Consider the following 23,593-nt stretch of genomic DNA (forward strand, 5'->3'; position numbering starts at 1 on the left):
TGGCAAACAGTGTTTTATGAGGTGAAGGTTCATGCCCTGCCTCTGAGAACTAGGACTCGGCAGCCCATGGTGTGAGTGACTTAATTATAGTCAGAAGACAGAGGCCCCAGCTAAGGAAAAGATAAATAGTGGTTGCTACTGGAGACAGCATAGCTTTGTCCGGTCTTATTCTCTAAACATAGACTGAAGGAAAACAAGTGTTTAGAGGAAATCAGGAGACTATCTTTAGGACCATGCAGTAGGCAAAGAGCTCAAAAAGCATTAAGCACAAAAAGGAAAAAAAAAGGATAGATTGGACTAAAATTGAGAATTATGCTCATTAAAAGAACTCATTAAGAGACTGAAAAGGCAACCCACAGCACAGGCTCTGACAAGAGACTTACATCCAAACCACACACCCAACTCCTGCAAAGCAATATGGAGAAGACAGGTGACATGACAGAAAAATAGACACAATTTTAACTTCACAAAATAAAACGGTCCAGTGTGGAGCGACCAGAACCCTGCATGCTGCTGATGAGAGGTACAAACTGCTTGACCACTGAGGATAAATGAAAACCCCCAAAATCCAGGGAGCCCCCCCCTATGCCCCCGCTCCAGCAGATATTCACCAGAGACCAGCAGTGGCAGCTTCAGCTTTGCTCCCCCGCACAGTCTCTGGCTGCAAACTCTCTGAACGCCCATCAGCAAGAGCACGAACGGACTGTGGCGGGTGTGCACAAGGAGAAGCCCATTCACCGGTGAAAACAAGAAGGAAAAGGAAATCAAAGATGGTCTGCAATGAAGAAGTTCAGGACCATCACCCTGAGTGAAAGGAGTCACACAGAAGCGGGTCCACACCCTTCATTCATGTTCAAAACCAGCTGTAACTACGTGGTTGGGAGTCAGGACTCTGGTCCCCTGTGGTGATGCTGGTGGGACAGGAGACACCCTGTCTCTGGGCCAGGATGCTAGTTACAAGGTTGTGTCCAGCTACAAAACCGGAGAAAGCCTTACACATGGTATCTGCATATTCTCTATCTATACATCTGGTCCCATCACTTCATGACAAATAGATGGGGAAAAAGTGGAAACAGTGACAGATTTTATTTTCCTGGGCTCCAAAATCACTGCAGATGGTGACTACAGCCATGAAATTAAGGACACTTGCTTAATTTAAGGACACATTAAGCAAGGACACTTGCTCCTTGGAAGAAAAGCTGTAACAAACTTAGTGTATTAAAAAGCAGAGGTATCACTTTGCCAACAAAGGTCCATAGAGCCAAAAGCTATGGTTTTTCCAGAAGTCATGTATAGATATGAGAGTTGGACTGTAAAGAAGGCAGAGCACCACCAAAGAATTGCTACTTTCAAATTGTGCTAGAGAAGACACCTGAGAGTCCCTTGGACTGCAAGATCAAACCAGAAAATCCTAAAGGAAATCAACCCTGAATATTTATTGGAAGGACTGATGCTGAAGCTCCAATACTTTAGCCACCTGATGTGAAGAGCTGACTCACTGGAAAAGACCCTGATGCTGGTAAAGACTGAAGGCAAAAGGAGAAGGGGACGACAGAGGATGAGAGGGTTGGATGGCATCACCGACTCGATGGACATGAGTTTGGGTAAACTCCGGGAGATGAAGGACAGGGAAGCCTGGCGTGCTGCAGTCCATGGGGTCACAAAGAGTTGGACGGGACTTAGGACTGAACAACAACAATAGTTTAACTACCAAAAACACACACACACACACACACACACACACACACAGAAAAACAAAAAGAATAAAAACAAAGAAGAAAAAAAACCCCAAATACCCCAAACCCTAAACCAAAGATATTTTGAGGATCTGGCATGACGTGTGAGAATAGAAGGCGAACAGGCAAACCCTTAGAATGGAGTCAGTTTAACCCCAAGTAACTAATGTTTCCTTCCACATCCAAAAAGTTTTCAGTGGCTTACCTGTAAAAACTTATTTAATTGATTCTTTGACTTTTCCATAAACTTTTGATCTACAGATTTGAAAGGCAGCTTGCTAAGAGAAGGCAACTGGACTTTTTTTAAAGAAGGGAAACACTGTGAGGGAAAAGAAATAAATGTTAGTTATCTCAAAATTACATTTAAAGCTTTAAAAATTTATTTTAGATGTTTAATAAGAACAAACCAAGTAACTTCCTCTTGTATTCATTTCCTCTGAGACTGAATACCTTGAAAACCTACCTGTTCTAACCAGGCTCAAAGAATACGGAGGAACAGGACATGTGACGAGAAAAACTAAGACTCGTCCCTAGACTGACAAGTGCCTGGAAGCTGGAAATCCTGGAGCCAGGCTGGGAAGACGGGCCTGCACAACAGCACAGAGCACAGGGTTCTGGGTATGGACAACTGACTCATGGCAAGAGTTTTTCTCTTGGACTGTGTTTTGCTTACAACACATCTGTAAAACGTTATCACGGTTGACAAAAGTAGAGCATGGGAAGAACCAGCTTTATTACTGCCTTTCGGGGCAAAGTGCAGAATGTAAATATATTAATAATAATAATAATGGATGTTAATAAATAATAACAACAGGCTTTTCTTTGTGAATTAAATCCTGTGTCCTGCCAGACACTGTACGAGAAGTCTGGCGTGAGTAACAGCTATGCGTGTGTTTAGCGGCTCAGTCGTGTCTGACTCTTCACGACTCCACAGACTGTAGCCCACCAGGCTCCTCTGTCCATAGGATTTCCCAGGCAAGAATAGTGGAGTGGGCTGCCGTTTCCTCTTCCAGCGAATCGTCCCAACCCAGGGATGGAACCCAAGCCTACACTGGCAGGTGGATTCTTTACCACTGAGCCACCAGGAAAGCCCACTATGACTGTAATTACTACTAATAAAAACAAATAATGTTTGCTACGTGCAGCACATTCTTCTAAACGCTTTGTGCGTGGTTACTCCTTTTATTCTCACAACAGCTCTGGGAGGCGGCTGAGATGGCACTTCGTATCTGTGCCCACTGATGAGGGCAGAGAGGCACAGACAGATGGAGCGGCAGGGCCAGTCATGAGCTGGTGACCAGGGAAGAGAGGATCCAAACTGGAGGCAAACTCCGGCAACCTGGCCCCAGAGTCTGTGCCTTCGAACACCGCACTTCACTGACCCATTCCTTTGTGTGATGCAATGCAGTATGTTCTACTCTCTATTGCTGTGACCCCGAACGGATCCCGTTATCCTCTAACGGGTCACAACTGGCAGCTTTGAAACCACTGGCCAGAGATACCCTCGGCTGTCCTCCAGCTCTGGGATTCTGTTGGGTTCAACGGAAGTCAGACAGTGATCTGTGTATTCAAAGACTCAGACTAGACTAGACAGTTGACCCACAAGTAAATTTCCAACCATCAGGCTGAAAATACCACTTTTCCAGTGTCAACAGCAAAGGGGAAAGAGGGACCAGTTTCCCTGTGTCGTTAAAACGGAAATGGGCCCTGAGATCTCTTCTCGCTCAGTAATTCTAAGCCTGTGCCACAAGCGTTCGTACCTCACTAAGTCTCCGGTGTAAATTCTGAAACTCACTGAGCCTCCTGGGGACTGTCCAGTTCTTGGTTTCAACTCCTCCAACTTCCTGTAAGCTTACCGTGACAAAGTAACAGGGCATTTGCTCGCCGTTCTCTTCTGTGACCTTGGAGAAACAGGTGAACACAACAGCAAGAAAGAGCACGGTGAGCAGACGTGGCAGGCAAGATCCCCGCACCCCTCCAGGCGCCCTCTCCTGGGCGTGCAGGTCCCGCACGGTCCCCAGGACTTGAAAAGGACGGGCTCTGCTCTGGCTTTAGGCTACCTTAGAGGGCACAGCCCACCTGAAACCGGGCCTATCCTAACCTCAGGGGCCCTTGCAGAAGCAGAGGGATTTCTTTGGTGAGTAGAAAAAGAGGAAGCACAAGAAGGATCTGACATGCAGTGCTGGCAAAAAGATGGACTGGGCCACGCGGAAAGATATGGAGTATTTCTAGGACCTGAGAACAATGCCAGGCTGACAGCAGGAGAACAGAAACCTCAGCCCCACCGGGAACTGGATTCTGCCAAGAACCTGAATGAACTTGGAGGTAGACTTCCCCCAGATTCTCCAGACAGGAACTTAGTCTGGCTAGCCACCTGACTTCAGCCTTACGATATAGTGAGCAGAGAATCCAGTCACACAGCTGGACTCTCAACCTGCAGAATTGTGAGCTAAGAAATGGGTGGTGTTTTGAGCCATGAAATGTGAGAAAATTTGCTCCGCGGCAAAAGAAAACTAGCCTAGTGGACTCAACATCCTAACTGTGTTTCCTTGAAAAAGCAAATTAACAGTAAGCAGACAGGTGTGTGAGATCAAAACCTCTCTCAGAGAAGGATGGGGGACTTCCCCAGTTTAACACAGGACTCCACACACCGTGGTTTCTGTTTTCATGAAATTTCACATTGGGAGACATGATTTCCTCTACCTCCCAACTGAAGACAACTCTTAAGCACTCACACACACACCCTGTCATAATTCAGAAAAGGCCACCATTGCTCCTAATGTAAATGGATTAGAGAAGAAACAAAAAGAAAATACGCTGAATTGAAGCTTGAATTAGCGTCATGAACCGAATTAGAGACAAAAGAGTAAACAGAGAAGCAAAGCAAAGGGACGCAATTCTGCTGAGCACCAGCTGAGCCCCACCGGGGAGGAGGACCACCGTCCCTTGTGGGAGGCAGGAGGTAGAGCACAGACAGCCCACGACTGTCCCGGGAGCGCACAGCTCCTCCACCGTTCTCACTGGGGTGCTTCGTGGATGCTGGGCGGTCAGATGACCCCTCTGTGTCCACTGCTGTTATCTTTTCAGGGACCAAGGTCACAGCAAGCTCCTGAGTAACAGCTGATGACCAGGGCAAAGGGCCTTGTGAGGGTTTTTCCTCCTTCCCTCCCCTCCTCAGTATCTGCCTTTGGAAGACAATTACAAGCAACTGTGAAATGCCAGAGGCAGCTCTGAGCAAAGCTGGGGAGGTAACAGAATCTGTTTGTACCCCATCCCCAGGGGCTCCTCTTTTATACCTTTTGACACCACATCCCCTGAATGCCCCTTTCTAGACTTCTACACCAAAGGTGATTCCATCAGCAGTGACTAAGTGTTTCTCACGGTGTTCCAGGCTCTGGGCAACCTCCCCTGACCCGCTGTCCCCCTTCCCCTCAACAAAGGCACCCGGCTCTGCACCTTAATGGGAGGACAACAAGCACCAAAGGCACACTGAGGGCACTCGGTAAGCGCTCACGTGGCATGGCTTTCAGGCCGGCACCTGGAGAATGTGCATGGTTTTGCTTCCTAAACTAGAAGGGAATTTCAGATTTGTGAATTCTAAGCCTTTCCCCAAGAAAGAGTGTCAGGCCACTGATGATGAGAAAAGCAGGGATGGACACAGATAAATTGGACAGATGGGCCCTTGAAAATCTCAGGAGTTGAGCACTGGTCCAGACATATGAAACAATGATGGAGACCAACAGTCACACTGAGCATCAGTAGAGTGTGTGTGTGTGTGTGTGTGTGTGTGTGTGTGTGTGAATTGTAACCTCCTAATTTATACCCCCACCACCCCACACCTTTCCCCTTTGGTAACAGTAAGTTTGATGCTCTTGAACTGTGGTGTTTGAGAAGACTCTTGAGAGGCCCTTGGACTGCAAGAAAATCAAACCAGTTAATCCTAAAGGAAATCAGTCCTGAATAATTCATTGGAAGGACTGATGCTGAAGCTGAAGCTCCAACACTTTGGCCACCTGATGCGAAGAACTGACTCACTGGAAAAGACCCTGATACTGGGAAAGATTGAGGGCAGGAGAAGGTGAAAACAGAGGATGAGATGGTTGGATGGCATCACTGATTCAATGGACATGAGTTTGAGCAAGCTCTGGGAATTGGTGATGGACAGGGAAGCCTGGCGTGCTATGGTCCATGGGGTTGCAAAGAGTCAGACACAACTGAATGACTGAACTGAACTATAAGTTTGTTTTCAAAATCTGTGAGTCTGTTTCTGTTTTATAAATAAATTCATTTATATCATTTTTTCAACTCACATTCCACAAGTGATATTATATGATACTGACTTTCTCTGCTTAGCATGATAATCTCTAGGTAGGGTGGACCTGACTTTCTTCTCCAGGTGTCAACAGTCGGTTAGATGGAAAGGAAGTTTACACTAATGATATAAATGTATAAAGCATTTTTCCATCAAATGAAATTGTTTTTACATTCAAAAACAGCGATATGGTGTATTCTGAAAACTACTGTCCCATGTCCCTCAGAGAAGAGCAAAATATTTTCTAATTCCAGGAGGAAATATTCATTATTAAAGATCTTAGAGCTACTGATGTTTGAGCCACTGACATCAGCAGGATGGATCAATCAGAAATACATTAAAAATTTTTTATCTCCAAATTTCAAGTCGTGTTTTCCATTTTTTTTCAACCCTCGGTAGAAAAGGAAATTGGTAATTTGAGGATATCAACTGTTTCTATCTGAAAGTTGCTTACGATTCGTGAACGAGGACAACGTTCTGTCCCAAGGGGAGGGAGACGAGATCTATACCAGGCAACCCAACAAACAGCTCCTGGTCAGGAAGCAGAACGGAGATACGGAGCGAATAAGGCAGGACCAGTGCAGTCCAGAAGGATGAATATAAGCTTTCGATTCCCAACCCTAATTCTTTGGGACAAAATCTAATCTGATAAAGTCAAACTTAACACTCTGGGAACAAATACGTAATCAACTGGGAAGGGGAGCAGTCGTACCTACCTCTCCACTGGCGATGGAGGCTTTCCACAAGCCCAGGTTCTCACACCACCAGTCTGTTCGCGCCATGTGCAACTGGAGGTCTGTGCGTTCTTTCTCTATTAGAATTATCTCCTCTTTCAATTTAGAAACAATCTGTCACAGGGGAAAACATCCCGGGAGTTACAAAACCATCTAAAACTCTGTGCAGTTCATGAAAGTAGCAGGTTACCAAATCAACACACACAAGTCAGCTTTGTTTCTATATACTGACAATGCATACTCCAAAAAGGAAATTAAGAAAACAGTTCCATTTACAATAGCATAAAAAAAAAAATCACAAAATACTTAAGAAATGAACTTTAGCAAGGAGGTGAAAGATTCCTACAATGAAAACTACAAAGAAAGAAAGAAAGACATTACAGAAGACACAGATCAAGGGAAAGACACCCTGCAATTTACACAACTCTATTATTTGAAGCCAGTAGCTTTGCCTCAAAACTCTCCTGATCATGCAGTCTACAGGGACCTGTTCCTTCTTGAGAGAGCCTGCAGCAAGCTTGTCCTGCACTGTAGCATCAGTACAGGCTGTAATTGTTTCATCCTTGGTTCCACCGTCAACATGTTTGCGCCCCCCGCCCCCACCCCGCCCCGCCAGGGCAGGTTTCTCTGTTCACTCTGTTTCTCTGGTTCTTCATCCTGCTGCACTTACTCATCACTGAGGCTTCTGAATGCACCTACAGAAGGTGCCAGAGGAGATCAGGTTGGCAAAGCAAAGAGTGCCAGCCGCAGCTACGTTAAGGGAAACCTCCTTGTCAGACCCACAAAGCAGGAATGCAAACCAAGAGGCTGCACCACCGCCTGGGTGAGATGCTGTTTACATTTTTTTTTAACTTTCAAATTCTCTTCGTTTCTAGCAAAACAATCCTTTTTTTTTTTTTTTTCCACACAGCATGGCATATGGGATCTTAGTTCCCTGACCAGGGATCAAACCTGCATCCCCTGCACTGGAAGCAAAGTCTTAATCACTAGACCACCAAGGAAGTCCCCAAACAATCTATTTCTTGCATAGTTCTATGAGATGATCTAAGTTGTGCTTGGAGTGTTTGAAAGAAAAAAAATATATATATATTAAGATTGTCCCTGCTTAGTTAACTCACTTCCAGAATCAACTATGTCACAAGGGGCGGTTCAGCCTTTCCCAAAGGCACTGCAGACAAGTCAGATAAAAGACAGGGTTATAGCCGAGGATGGAAAACACAAACCAGACCCTAACAGGTAAAAGACAAATGTCCCCTAATTCTATACTCTAAGCAAAAAAACCCCAAACCCATAAAAACAAAAAGAGTGGAACTTACAGAATTTCTATCTATCAAATTAGAAAAATGGCAACTTTTACAGACAACCTTGAAAATGGAAGAGTTACCTTTTTGTCGGGTTTTGGCGCATTTTGAATAGAATTTAGAGCTTGCCTTTTATACTCAAGTTTCTCATTTAGTTCTCGTAGCTTGTTTACAGCAAAGCTGGCTTGTTCATTAACCCGACCGGAGCCTTCATCCACAGCTTCCTCACCGACCTCACCTCCCGAGTCCTGCAGGAGAACGTCACGTGAACCACCATATCTCATAAAGAAGGAATTTTCCCTCAGTATTACCTACACTACAGGCTCTAGGGCATGACAATACACCGCTCCAAATCACTGGATTCCACTAAGGAAAGAACCACAGTAGAAAGCCTAGAAGCAGCCTGCTTTTTCTCAGCAAAGTGAAAAATCTCAGTATTTAGAACCAAAGTAACTAGTATTTAGAATTGCAGTGAAAAAAGAAATATTTAATAGCCTAAAGAAAGGGCAAAAAAAATTTCATATTGCTATCTCCCAAATGGGAACCTGCATAGAACAAGGGAAGGCAACTGAGTTATCTTTCCAACTAAACCCAGATGTTCTGTGCCTAAACTCTGCCCCCAAAATGCTGAGACCTGGCTTGCTTGCTTTTGGTCTCCTAGGACATTATGAAAAATTCATGCGAGTCTCTTTAAAATCAGTTCAGTTCAGTCGCTCAGTCGTGTCCGACTCTTTGTGACCCCATGGACTGTAGCACGCCAGGCTTCCCTGTCCATCACCAACTCCCAGAGCTTTTAAAATAAAATTTCCAAATTCCCACTAGTGAAGGTATTTTTAGCATACACTTTGCTCAGTCCTTCTTTTAAAGATGTATTTTACTAATCAAGAGGTCGATTATTTTATAAGTTAGATGGCTAGCACTTGAAAGTGACTTAAGGAAAAAAAAAAAGAAAGTGACTTAAGATTCATAAAGAACTACATAATTTGAGAAACACCTGAATAGATTACCAACAAACAGCATGTTAGTAATTAGATTCATGAGCAGCAAGAGCACGGAAGAACTGCTCAGAACTGTCTTCTGGTTCGTTTACTCCTTAACTTTCTTCCAGATTTTTTTCTTCTAGTTTTTCTTACTTGTAACAAACAGTAAAAAGAAAAAATGTCAAAGGAAAATATTAATAATCATAGAACACCAGGCTGTTTTCATTTTTATATATTCTTCCTAATTCTTGTCCATGAGTATATGTATTATGACATTATTCTATGCCTTTACACGTTCAAGAGGGTATTCTGACTTTCTCAGAAAATATATTACTACAGTGCTGCATATTTGAGGATACTGTAATCTTCAAGATTATAACTGCTATGGCAATTATGCAGAGTATTCTATGAATTGATAATAAACTGAGGCATATTCCTATTGCTACTCCTGCTGAGGGTTGATTCTGCTTTTTTGCCATCCCAGATGTGTTAAAATAAATTCCACAGTGCATAAACCTTTTCCCCCCTACATTTTAATTATTTTCATAGGATAAATTTCTAAAAGTGACTGTACTAGAACAAAGAATAGGAACTTTCAAAAGGTCAGTGATACATGTCACCCTTCTTTGAATCCTAGGTGATGCTGGACATTTTTCATGTTTGTTTACGATTTATTACCTATCATATCAACAGTCATTTCAAGTCTTTATTCAATTTATGTATTGGATATTCATGCTTTTACTAATCTGAATAAACTGCTCACAACATTTACACATCAACCATTTTAATTTTTGAGCTAGAGATAAAGATCAGTTTGTTTTAGCTGTGCTATTCTAAAAATAACATGCAATGAGTAATGACCAATTAGTTTAGTGGTTCTGCTCACTGAAAATGTAGAGATCCATAATAGAACTTTTTTTTAAAAGTCTGAATGAAGTTCAGAGACATCCACTTCTAAAACTATCATGAAGAAGCACCTGATTCCTCAGGGCTTGAGACATAGTGAAGTGGACAGAAAGAGAGAATCCAAGATAAATTACAATCTTTCTATGTAAAGTGACTCTAAAACACTTTTTCTTTGTACTTTCAAAACCTTCAAACTCATATAAATCATTAATAGTGAAAGGGAGACGGCCACTGGGCTACCCAAAATGATCTAATACACTATAAGAAAATTAGACTTCAGGTATGGTTGGACAAGGTTTGTTTCAAAACATCTTAATTTCACCTGATTGTGTTTAAACTCCAAAATATTTCCTGCAGGTCTTCCTACATTCTCTGCCTCTCATCTTTTCCCCATCCTTTTTGTCTGGTCTCAGGCTAGACTGTCCAGCTACTGATTCTCTTACCTGGCCTAAGTCGCAAATGTCTCCCCCACCCCACAAGAGTCCTGCTCTCACTTTTCAGACATCAGACTCACACGTGTCTCAGGCAGGGCAAGGAGGTCTCTGACTCAGTGCTGGGTAGCGGTACCCAGCCGGTCAGAAGGACAAAGAAAGAAGCACCGACCAGAAGCAGTGAGGTGCTTCAAAGTTCTATATGTTACAAGATGAAGGTGCACTCCCTATCTGACTCCCACAATCTGCGCCCACCTAGTCCCGTTCAACGCGTAACCACTCGAAAGGCAGCAGAAAGGTAAATGAGACTCACCACTTCATCCTTGTTGGAAACCAACTGTGAGACATGTTTTTCTTCTTCTTTCATCATCAGTTTCTCATACAGGTCGCTGACAATGAATGAAGGGTAATACCTATCCTTCAGGGTCTCATAAACATCTCCCTGGATTTTGCAGAACACTTCAATCCCTTTATTGCCCACAAGACATTGCTGGATTTCCTTGTAAAGTGATTTTTCCACTGATATTTCTTTGCTCTCCACGAAGAAATTCTGGTAAATTTCACCAACTAATTGTGGGATTTCATTCTGAAAAGATGGGAAGATAAGGAAAGAGAAAGTATGAAATACCGTCTCTGAGAAAAACTATTTTCTTCCGAATTCTCTGCATTTTAAAGGTGGAAGGAAGACACCTGGAATGTGGGGTGAGTGTGCAGCTTTGTGGGCACGTTCAGGGCCAAGGGGTGAGCATCAGACCTTGAAAAAAAAACCAGTTGAGTCCTTAAAAGGAACACTTTACATTGAACAGTTAACAAATATAAATTCTTTTTAATGCTGGAAGGAAAAAACAAAGAATGAGAACAGTTCTCTTCTTGCACTGGATTCCCTTCTCATAAATCTCAGTTTCACAGGAATATAATTCATCAGCTAAATTCAATTTGACTTTTCCATCTAATATAAATAGAAGTGCCAATTTCCTACTTCAGAAGAAAGTCAATATAATAATTGTGGAAGTAAGAGACATATTCTTCAGAATGACTTACTACACTGTAATCAAGCTTGGTCTTAAATGCTACACTTAGGTCACAGCCATCCTACTTTGAATGCGCAAACATCTCTTTCATCTGATTAACAGAACCTTTGCATTTCTGCTAGAGACAACGCTAGGAATGACGCAGTCTTTAACAGTAGCAATAAAATGAAGACAAACGCCTTGATGAATACTATGAACATAACAACATCATGGAACTTTTACATCCTAATCAGTGTTGCTAGATCAAAACATAGTTATCTGAGGAAGCTATACCCTCCTCTTACTGTACTGACATTTTTCAACTTGTTTTTAATAGTTTAGGAAATGTTTTTAGATTGCTCTTTACAGTAATCCTCTGACAGCAGCCAAAGCCAAGTTTGTTGTCAAGTCTGGTAGATAAAATATGTAATAAAGCTGGCTAGTACAATATTGAGTAAAATGAGGTCATTGGTGGCTTATAAATTAACACTGAAAGAAATTCCTAAGATTTCAAAATACTACGAGACTGGATTTAGTTCCTTAACCAACAGTCTGTGATGTATGATGTATTCTAAGTTGGTGTTAAGCTCTAGCAACATTCATATTAAGTGTAAATGAGCAATTTAATGTACATAGAGCTCTTTGGGCTTATCTGAATAAGCCTCTCAGAATGTATGTATTATATATGCTGTATATATTGTTATATGTGTTTGTTGACATATATTCACAGATATGTATTTCACATTCTTCAACTTAATTCTTAAATATATATTGAGAACTTGCCGAGCACAAAACATAATGCTCATTATTGGGCTTTACTCTGTAACAGGCATCCGTAATCAAAAATTATTTTTTGTCTTCCTTAACACAATTATTTTAAATAAAAGGACAGTTAAGTGTGCACATTACAATATTATTAAAAATAACAAGGTTATGAGAATGAGGTACAGGTGATAAAACCAAACTTATAATAGCAAAGTGGGTAAGATGTGCCTTTTGATAATGAATTACAAAATAACTACCTGAAATTAAATTCAGTAACTGGGTACATTTGTAAATCTTTTCTCCTTGACTACACATTTATAAGCACTTTCTATAAAAATAAAATCTAATTTTATTTACCATTGTGGGCTAGAACATAGAGCCAATAATATGTCTGGTTTAAAATATTCTTTTAATGTATAGCTTATCTTACAGCTTTATTGAAAAACACAGATACACTGCCCAGAACACAAGTTTTCATCAGCCAGTGATTAACATTCCTTTGGACCTATGTATCCTACCTTGTTAGCATTCTTTAAGTACTCCACAGACTCCCAAAAGCTAATTAGAGTTCTCTTGTCCATCCTTTCCATGTACATTCGAAACTGCTCTCGGTAGACAGTGTTGGCCAAGATATCTTCGAACTGAAGAATCTATGAAGCGAATGTAATTAGTTTTTAAAAATCTAAATTTAAATATCAGTTCACTTTGACTTCCAAAGGATTCATTTTCACATTCAGGAAAAAAAATGCCTCATTTTCTAAGGTCATAGAGTACCTGTTTCACCTTCCAAACTTTAAATTGAAAAAGCTTACTAAATATTCAAAGTGCACATATTCAAAAAATACCAATTTTCTATTAACCATTAGCTCATTCAGCAAAGGATTTATTTGGCTTCTACTCAGTATCAGGCGCATTTCTAGGAAACAAATAAAAATCCTTGTTTTATGTGATGGACTGCTGAAAGCAACCACGCTCATAGTAGAAAAAGTCAAGAGAGATGTTTAAAAGACCAGGTAGCTGGACTCTAATAAATTGGCATTTTTGTTTTCCATCCTATTTTCATATAGGTAAGGAAATCTACAAATGATTTCATACCTTGCCTTTTTGTTTATCATATCACATTCATTTGAAAAAAATCTCTTGTATGTATCATATCATTTTAATTGACCCATAAAAGTCCACTGTATGTCTAGCATTCTATTCATATAGAATAGAATGATTCCACGTAGTGGAATCAAAATGTCATAAATTCTTTAGTTAGGCAAAAATTCATAAGTTTTCTAAAACATATATATCATACACATTATTTACATGTAACAAAAACTTCTCTACTATGCTTGATAAAGACTTGAGATTTATAATTTTAAAAAACAGATATGCAACAAGCAACAAAGATTTACTGTGTAGCACTGGGATCTATAGTCAATATCTTGTAATAATTTATAATGGAAAATAATTTCAAAAATAATATATGTGTATATGTATTACTGAATCACACAAAAAAATTCTACTTTCTTAAATTAAAAAAAAAAAAGTCCAATGTATGGAAGTTTCAAAATTACCCCTTCATTTACCATTTTGAGTGCTTACATCATAAGAAAAACCACTACCTGAAGACACAGTGCGATCAATCTTGAGCACGGACCACTAAATAAAAAGTGGATGACCTTTATAGTAATTCAGGACTTAACAAGGAAAAATGCCGCAAATTAATCTAGAAGGGATTTAACTCTTATATCCTTAGTTATCTATTTAGTAATAAAAATGATGTCTAACTATAATGCGGAGAGAGCAATGGCACCCCACTCCAGTACTCTCGCCTGGAGGATACCATGGACAGAGGAGCCTGGTGGGCTGCAGTCCATGGGGTCGCTAAGAGTCGGACTCACTGAGCGACTTCACTTTCACCTTTCACTTTCATGCATTGGAGAAGGAAATGGCAACCCACTCCAGTGTTCTTGCCTGGAGAATCCCAGGGATGGGGGAGCCTGGTGGGCTGCCGCCTATAGGGTCCCACAGAGTCAGACACGACTGAGGCGACTTAGCAGCAGCAGCAAGTATAATACAAGAAAAGGAAAACTTATATTTAAGATTCTTAAAACTAATATTGTAGCAGGTGGAAAAATTTCAGAAATGTTATCTGTGAGATTTTTCTAAAATCAAGTGCATATGATCAATGCATGCTCACCTCCTCTGCCATGCACAGTAAGTCTTCAATCTGTTTTGTGGGCAGAAACGGGCAGGCATTTTTCTAGCAGCTTTTGGTAACTAATTAAAGGAATGACCATCCCTTGCTACAGATCATTAATACTTAGGATGTAGTGTACTAACTTTGGGAAATCATAGAATGTATCCTCACTTCAGGTAAACCTACCAGTGAGGCATTTTAAAGTACAAATTCTAACTGTACAGGCTCCAAAGAAGTCTGAAGGCTCCCATATCAACTCTGATAGCAATGACAGATTACTCGGAGAACAACCCATTTTCAACACAGGGAGGAGCTGAGCAGGAGAGACATCCAACAGTTCTAAGGAAGTCTTCCCAGTCTAATCTCATAGACTGAAGTGAATTCCAAGTTAGATACAAATTCTTGTATTTGAAAAATTAAGCCCAAAACATCTTCTAAAATATTATCCGCCTTTATTCTCTTATCGTGTCTTATGAACACTCTTAGGTTTAGTTCTAAAAGTGCACACATAAACAAATAAATGGCAGGAGACCTATCTCAAGTCTAATTTAACATGTGATACATCTCATATCTCAGCTGGTGAATTAACCTTTAAGTTCTCTACTCCAAGTTTTTTGTTTTTGCTTTTAATTTTCTCTTGAAGCCTGCATAAGCCTTTCACTGAGTAACGCACACTAACGGTGCGGGTCTGGGTGACCAGGATGAACAGATGGCACACTTTTGAGTCAAATATGTTAACATGAGAGGAACTCAAGCTCACTGCATTAATCTGAGATGAGCAATTCTCAGTAATTCTGAGACTCCGTGCAGAAGTGGGAAAGAGACCACTGGGTAGGTCAAAGTGGACACTACTGCTCAATAGATGATTTAAAAATATAAGTATATATACACAACATAATGCCAATTACCATTTACTAAGGGCTTCCATACAGCAAACACTATGCTCTTGTGTTCATTTCCTCTGTTGAATTAACAGTTTTCTTTCTGTCCTAAAAACGCTGGTAATTCTGGGAGGGGTGCTGCCACAAAGAATCTCTGGGCAGAAGACAAAAAACTGTCCTGGTGGATGTTTCATGCGCCAAAGGCCATGGCGTGTTTCAGGCTGGAAGGTGCCCTGTGATCATTCTTTATTCCCCGTCAGGGATTTTTATTTACTGCTTTTCACTAAGTCCCAGTCCCACTGGATCTGGTTTCATGATGCGTATGCTATTAACTTAGTTTTATGTTTTGTGTGTGTTGTTTCTTAACCCACAGGCTAATTTTTCTATAGGAAATACATCCCTATAGCACTCAAAAGGACCACAAGGCCTAGAATAGTAAATAAACATTCTCCTAAAACACCCAACATGTTACCAAGAGGGACCCAGGCCCAAGATTCTCTGCCAGTGGAATATCCACAATATATTCATGAAATTGTCTATATCAGACTAAAGAGAATGTGGAGAACTAGGATCCTGGGAATGATGTTTTATCCTGAAAGGAGAGTTCACAATTGGATTCCTCTTACAGTTATGACATCACTAAAACATACGCCCAAATAATTAATGCAGTTATAACAGATGTTTATTGAGTGCTCATTATATACCAACTACTGTGCTTATCACTTTATGTGCATTATTTAATTCCATAATTATCATGCCCTGTATGGTCTGTACAATTATTGTTACTTTACAAACAGAGTACAGACAGGCTAACTGACTTGCCCAAAGTGAATCCCCAGTGAACCCAGGATTTAAGAGTCAGGCTTTCTGACTCTGTAACATAACGTTTTTGTTGTTGTTGAAACTTTTTATTTTATATTGGAGTATAGCTGATTAACAATGTTATGATATTTTTCAGCTGGACAGCAAAGGGACTCAGCCATACATATACATGCATCCATTCCTCCCATCCAGGCTACCACATAACACTGAGCAGAGTTCCCTGTGCTCTACACTAGGTCCTTGTTGGTTACCCATTTTAAATAGAGCAGCGTGTACATGTCCATCCCAAACTACCCGTTCCCCCTATCCCATAATAAAATACTTACTCTTCTTAAGAAATTACCTGATTTGTATTCAGGCCAAAAGATTTAGCAAACTAAAAACAGTACGGAAGTCAAGAAGGAAAGCTGGATTGAGAGCTCTGTAAGAACTTCAGGAGAGACAGAGCCAGGGAGTCTTTTCCATTCAAGTGCAGGGTCCTCAGCTACACTCAGACTTGTGAACCAACCAGATCCGGGTTTTTATATAGTTCTGTCTCTTCCTATCCACATGGCCTTACTAGGTAATTTACTTACACCAACTGTTACATCGTCTTTTGTAAAATGGAGACACGGAATACATATTCATAGCACTGTGGTGAGAGCTAAGTAAAATAACCTCTAAGAGACATTCTGCTTCACTGCCTGTAATTTCTATCCAATTAGTAGCGAGTAATCTGATTGGGCCCTTGAAAATATAAATACGCTCCTCTGGGATGGCGGGAGGACAAAAGGGACACAGGAAAACACACACAGGCGTGTACACACACACACACACGCATCTCACACCTCCTGATCACACCAATTACCACTCGCAGAACTCAAGGATGCCAAGAAGTGTGGATTCTTGACTCCTAAAAGTCAACATGTGAGTTTATGTTAGGGAATACATGTTTTAGGTTAAATACCAAGAAGTGAAGGCACTGTCTGTGTGATGACATCAGCATTCATAACAAACACGAAATGCAAAACAAGAAACCGCCAAGTTCTACCTTCTGGCTCTGAGGCCCTTCCCCCTCGTCGAAGGCCCCGTCCTCTTGCTGGTCATAGGCAGGGCCTCCCAGGACTCTGATCCTCTTCTCACACTGCTTCTTCGCCACGGTCAGCTGGTTAATGTACCTTTTCATGTTCCTGGCCCTCAGGAGATCAGCCTTCATGGCGGCGGTTTCTTTACCTTGAATGAGACAGATGGGTGGTAGGCAGTCAGAGGACAAGGTGCCAAAGAGGGAGGGAACGTGGTCGCGCTGGGCCAAATCTGTGAAAATGAGGGGCTGAAAATTTGCCATTTGTGACACGGATAGACCTGGGAGTCATTATATTTAGTGAAGTCAGTCAGAGAGAAAAAAAAATACTGTATGCTTTCACTTATATGTGAAATCTAAAAAAATAAATGAATGAATATAACAAAAAAGAAACAGACTCACAAGTAATAAACTAGTGGTTACCAGAGCGAAGAGGAGTGTGGGGAGGGTCAACACAGGTGAAGGGGATTAAGAGGTACCAACTGCCAGGTATAAAATAGGTAAGATACAAGGACAGACATACAGCACAGGAAATAGAGCCAATATTTTATAATAACTATATGGCGTATAATCTATAAAAAGAGTGAGTCACTAGGCTACAGGGCTGTCTTTGGATCTGCCTCTCCTGGATACTACATGGTCTCCGGTGACCAGCTTCCTGAACACACTGGGTAGCTTCCTGTGGGGCTTGTATATCCATTATCTCAGCAGATTCCCCCAAGAATCTGCCTGGCTCCATTCCCTGTCCCCTTCAGGTCCCTACTTCAGGGCTCAGCAAAGACATCTCTGGTCACCCTCTTTCTACCTGCAACCTCCACCCTAAAACACCAGTCTTCTCCCGTGCAGCTTTATACCTTCTCTATAGCAGGACTGCCATACCACCTATTTGACTTATCCTCCAAGTATGTCTTCATAAAAGTAGCATTTTGTTTGTTTATACATGGCTGTGCCACCAGCACCCACAACAGTGCCCAGCAACACCGTCGGGACTCAGGGAACGCGCTGAGTGGATGCGTGATCTGTGTCAGGTGTTACCGAGGGTTCAATATAACAGAGCTAATGTTCTGCTGAGTCCTCGCTATGCATCAGGTACTCTGCTCTCTCTCGAGCCCTGGCTGTGAAAGAGGGAACCAGGGTGAGACTCCTCACCTCCCACTCTTCACCTTACTCCAACATAGCATCTAGCCCTCCCTGCCACCAATTAGCTGTGGCCAGGACCACGAGTGGACAAGTCCTGTGGACGGCTGTCAGTAGAGTCTGGAATCAGATTAGAATTTGGTCTCTGCCACCACGAGCTCTGTGGTCTCAGGGAGAAATTTTTAAAAAATTTAACTTAAAAATATTTACAATGGTTTGCTTCCTTAAGCTGACATTATGTAATTTAAAGCAAACGCAAAAAATTCACACAAAGTTAATTTTTAAAAATGACTAAGCATCGAGCACCTCCTTATGGAGAAGGGACTAGCTTTGCACACGTAACCTGCAGGCAGGGAGGGGCAGGGGTTGAGGGCAGGCTTTTTTCTTTTAAATGGGTGAGAAATGAGCTGGTTTTAATGCTGGTGGAAGGAAGCAGATAAGAAGGAAACAGGCTACAAGTTGGGAGGGTGGTATCCAGTAGACAGTGAGGAAGGAGGCTGGCTTTGGGGGAGGCCACCCCACCCTGTGGCAACAGGGAAGCACAGGGATGGATAAGGACACCAACCAGTCTGGACCTGGTGTTGGGAGCTGCAGCAGTTCCCTTCCTAGGGGTCTGCTGTCTGGAAGCAGGGAGTAATGTTATCCGCTCAGAGAAGTGTTAGCCACTTAGTCGTGCCTGACTCTCTGTGATGTCATGGACTGTAGCCTACCAGGCTCCTCTGTCCATGGAATTTTTTAGGCAAGAACACTGGAGTTGGGTAGCCATTTCCTTCTCCAGGGGATCTTTAGACCCAGGAATCGAACCTGCGTCTCAAGCTAGGCAGGCAGATTCTTTACCATGGGGCCACCAGGGAAGCCCTCGCAGACCGAGGGAGACCTCCAGTTCCCCAGGGTGGTCGTCACCACCCTCAGGTCACAGAGTCAGTCTGTGCAGATGCTGACAACCATGCCTGGACAGGCTGCACACGTCCAGCAGGAAAAGCTCAGGCAAGGGCCACAAGGCACGGGATCTATCAGAGCAGCCTTTTCTGACACGCATCACCAATGGTCACACACAGACTTCGGGTCAGCAGTCAGCCCTGTTCAAGGGGGTCTGTCGTGTCACAGGTGTTTTCAAACGTGTAACTGAGGAGAAGGGGACGAAAGAGGATGAGATGGTTGGATGGCATCACTGACTCAATGGACATGGGTTTGGTGATGGACAGGGAAGCCTGGCGTGCTGCAGTCCACGGGGTCACAAAGAGTTGGACACGACTGAGAGACTGAACTGAACTGAACCGAGGAGGCATTTTCATCTGACGGTAATGATGCGTTCTCAGTGTGTCCCGTGCTTGGCTGACAGGGAGGGCCTGCTCAAAGAACTGAACTCAGCGTCTCAAGAGGAAAGTGGGAAGATAAACGTTTGATGTATGGCAGAAACCAACACAATATTGTAAAGCAATTATCCTCCAATTAAAAATTTTAAATAAAGTAACTGTTAGTCTGTCTCCAAATTAGCATACTGCAAACTGAAATTATTTGTGGGTGTACCTGAAGAAATACTTGCTTGGAATTGTGACTTTTCCAGAAAACTTTTCATTTGTTTTTTTCTGCTCCCAAAACTCACGTTATTTCCATTACACTTAGATTCTAAGGAGTTTAAACTCCCACAGTTGCATTCCATGATTCTGCACTGATTACATTTATTTTAAAAAGATTTAAAGCATATATCCTTAAACTAGTTGGCATTGGTTACATTTATTTTAAACGTGCTACACATATATTCTTACATTCTAAATTCTGTGCATAATCTTTAAGCTACTTTAAAATGCGAGGACAAAGAGTTGCCTTATATAAAATAAACCTAGACTGCAATTTTAACTTTGGGTTAAAACAGGCTAATCAAGAGAGACAGAGAGGAAGAAACTGATACACACTTAAAAACAAACACATTCTTCTCCTAAGAAGGCTTAAAAGTCTTTCTAAAAGGACAAAAACAGGCAAATTCCAAAGGGAAGGGAGAAAGAGAATAAACCCTCCCCTAAAACCCAGCTGCAGAGCTGAGGAAACATCCCAGAGTCCTGCTGGAGTGTCCCCTGCTCGCGTGAATGCCTTCTGTTTGTTGACAGCCAAAGTCATTGTCTGATCACAAAGCTTGTTGCTAACAAATGCAACGGCAGTTTGTTGCTTAGACAATTCTGTTTATTTTTTTGCCTCGGAAAACTAATGCCACATTCAGGGCTTAATGCCTAACAGGGCGCTGCTGCAGTGTGTGCAACTATTGTGCAAAAATCCTAGGAAATCCAGCAAGAGGGATGAATATGCTTCTTTGTGACCTGAGGACCCGTCCAGCCAAGAAATCCTCTCATCAAGAGAAGTGCGGGCCAGGGGGTGGACGACACACATGCCAGCCTCCTGCAGCCGCGTCTGCTGAGCCCTAGGTCACACCGTGTGCTGTTAGGCCGGGTGAATCACACAGTGTTTATCTAGGTTAAGGAAGAAGGCCGAGACCACAAACGGTGGCAGGTGGCGCAGTGGGTGGCAGCGGCTCTTTACACAGGCGCCAAGAACACGTGAGTGCCGCAATTGTCTACAACAATTCATTATCAGTGTTCACTGGCTTCCCTCCTAGTGAGTCCAGATTCTGCTGAGGTAAGAGCAAAAGGGAAGGGGGTCGTTTGCTGGAAGAGAGATCTGCATCAGACCTCGGAGGAACCCCCTGCAGGCACTGCAGGGGGCCGGTGAACTGCGTCACAGAAGGCCGCAAGCTTTCCGCCCACGATACAGGTCCTCCTTAAGGGAGTAAAGTGATTTGCTGCAAAACAGAAACACCCGGGACAACTGCTGGGCGCTCCCTCCAACGTGGCAAAGGGCAGTGAAGTGACTTACAGCGCAAACCAAGGGCCCCGAAGCGGCACCAGTGTGGCTGGATGAAAACGGCACCCCCGAGTCTGCCAAGCACTAAGAAGCACCCAGAGCAGAGTGTTTCTTTTCTCACATCAGACTGCAAGGCGCAGCCTAACTGCCGCAGCCTCGGCGGGCTGCCTGAGGAATCCCATGGAGGACACACGGTCTCGGAATCAGTGACCTTCCGGGCGGCTAAACCTTCCCTGTGGGGCTGTCCTGTGTGTCGCGGAATGTCTCGCAGCATCCCTGGCCTTTACCACTAGATGCCAGAGGCACCCCTTCCCCCTGGGCAGCAACCAGAAACGTCTGCAGATCTTGTTAAATGCCCCCTGTCCCTTGGAAGGCAAAACTGTACCCAAACTGTACCCCCCACCACACTGGGAGGAGTGCTACAGAGGTGCAGCTCCTAAGGGGGTGCAGGAGGCAAGCCTGCGCCTGCCCACCCCCACGGGGCTCCCCAGCATGTGGTTCCGCCCCCCACGATGCACAGGTCTCCTCAGGCCCCCCAGGCAGTGGAGGGAAGGGATTATCAGGGCTCCTCGCTGGCAGAGGTCAGGCCTCCGTCCACACTGACAGGCTGACAAGTCTGAAATCTCTCCTGTACACTGAAACAAATGTTTCAGTAAAAAGTCCTGAGATGGAGGTTCAAGAAACGGGTGTGTATTTATTTAGGGACTAGTGAAGTTTCAGCCGAGAAGGTAATGGCACCCCACTCCAGTACTCTTGCCTGGAAAATCCCATGGACGGAGGAGCCTGGAGGGCTGCAGTCCATGGGGTCGCTGAGGGTCAGACATGACTGAGCAACTTCACTTTCACTTTTCACTTTCATGCATTGGAGAAGGAAATGGCAACCCACTCCAGTGTTCTTGTCTGGAGAATCCCAGGGACGGGGGAGCCTGGTAGGCTGCCATCTATGGGGTCGCACAAAGTCGGACACGACTGAAGCGACTTAGCAGCAGCAGCAGTGAAGTTTCAGCAGGAGAAATGCTGTTTCCTTCTGAATGCAGAGCTGACGGCAGTTCTCAGCAGTTACCGATCATCACAGATTTCCTCAAAGTTATCTGAAGATCACCTCAAAAGCTGCCCAGGAACTAACGCAATATTTACCTTACTTTCCAACTTAGGGCCAGTATGCTTTAAAAAAAAAAAAAGAACAAGTGGGATTCTCTTATCACAGCAAACACCTGAAGTTTCAGAGTCGAGTGTGCCGCTCCCCTTCAGTAGGAAGGATACTTGAGGAATAAGCAGAGGCCCCAGCAGGAGCTCCCCAAGGAGCCTCTCCTGTTACAGCGGAGAAGCCGAAAGAGGCCTCAAGGGCCAGGCGAGGCCAGGGGCCTGCAGCACACCTTTTATTCGTGTTTCCTTCCTTAAATATATCAAGTGCTGAGACTTCCAGCATTTTCCTCGGTTGAAGGCCCTCCAACACGCTTGCAACAGATTTTTAAAGTAGTAAGATCCCATCAGTTAAATCCACATGCCAGATTACCAGGAGAGGCCTGCTCCCAGATGAGAATGTGACTTGAGCAGAGAGGAGTCAGAAACCGAAGACACAGCTCGGGCGCATGCAGCTTCTGAGTTCCAAGCGTGACCCTCAGAGCACCCGCCTGCGTGAGTAAGCAGGGCAGTGGGAAGAGTGCAGGACACGTGGGTTCATGCCCCAGATCAGCACGTGACTGACCACGCACTTGCTGAAAACCTCTGGACCTGAACTTTACTTGAATAAATACAGGTTCTTAGGACGTACGATGACTCAAGTTTTTTGTGGGGGGAAGGTGGGGGCTGAGTTGGATATATAAATTATGAGACTAGAGAGCCGCAATGCGGGAGACCTGGTTTTGACCCCTGGGTTGGGAAGATCCCCTGGAGGAGGGCATGGCAAACCACTCCAGTAATCTGGCCTGGAGAATTCCATGGACTGTGTAGTCCATGCGGTCACAAAGAGTCGGACACGGCTGAGCCGCTTCCACAGAGATCACAGGGCTTCCCTGGTGGCTCAGACAGTAAAGAATCCTCCTGCAAGGAGGAAGACCTGCGTTCGAACCCTGGGTTGGGAAGATTCCCTGGAGGAGGGCATGGCAACCCACTCCAGTATTCTTGCCTGGGGAATCCCATGGACAGAGGAGCCTGACGGGCTACAGGCCACGGAGTCACAAAAGAACTGGACGTGACTGGCTTAGTCACTAAGCCACCACCACCAGAGGGCGCGTGATGGAAACGGCTGAGCCCTTGGGCACAAGGCAGCGACGGGACGGGGCTGCACTGGGTGCTGGGGAAGGGACCGCAGGCTCAGGGCACCGCCGCGCTCGGGGCACCGCCGCGCTCAGGGCACCGCCACGCTCAGGGCACCGCCGCGCTCAGGGTGGGAGGGCCGGGCAGAGAGAAACCCTAGCAAAGGCCCTGCAGCAATGGCCTGCGGTGTGAGTTTAGGTCATTCATCAATTAGA

The 23,593-nt window shown here is 43.7% G+C and overlaps 1 protein-coding gene across 4 annotated transcripts in view; it reads right to left on the reverse strand.

The window, feature by feature from the left end:
- The window catches only part of SNX25 (sorting nexin 25), a 97,255-nt gene that overhangs the window by 12,559 nt on the left and 61,103 nt on the right, over window positions 1-23,593 (reverse strand). For all 4 annotated transcript variants that reach the window (XM_044938364.2, XM_025280084.3, XM_044938365.2 and 1 more), the window contains exons 7-13: window positions 17,097-17,278; window positions 12,694-12,825; window positions 10,714-10,986; window positions 8,167-8,331; window positions 6,765-6,896; window positions 3,497-3,637; window positions 1,942-2,055 (exon numbers count right to left, since the gene is read on the reverse strand). In XM_044938364.2, coding sequence (XP_044794299.1) covers window positions 1,942-2,055; window positions 3,497-3,637; window positions 6,765-6,896; window positions 8,167-8,331; window positions 10,714-10,986; window positions 12,694-12,825; window positions 17,097-17,278 — 1,139 coding nt within the window. The remainder of the gene's footprint in view (window positions 1-1,941; window positions 2,056-3,496; window positions 3,638-6,764; window positions 6,897-8,166; window positions 8,332-10,713; window positions 10,987-12,693; window positions 12,826-17,096; window positions 17,279-23,593) is intronic.

Source organism: Bubalus bubalis, chromosome 1, assembly GCF_019923935.1.
Source record: "Bubalus bubalis isolate 160015118507 breed Murrah chromosome 1, NDDB_SH_1, whole genome shotgun sequence".
NCBI classification, from domain to species: Eukaryota; Metazoa; Chordata; class Mammalia; order Artiodactyla; family Bovidae; genus Bubalus; species Bubalus bubalis.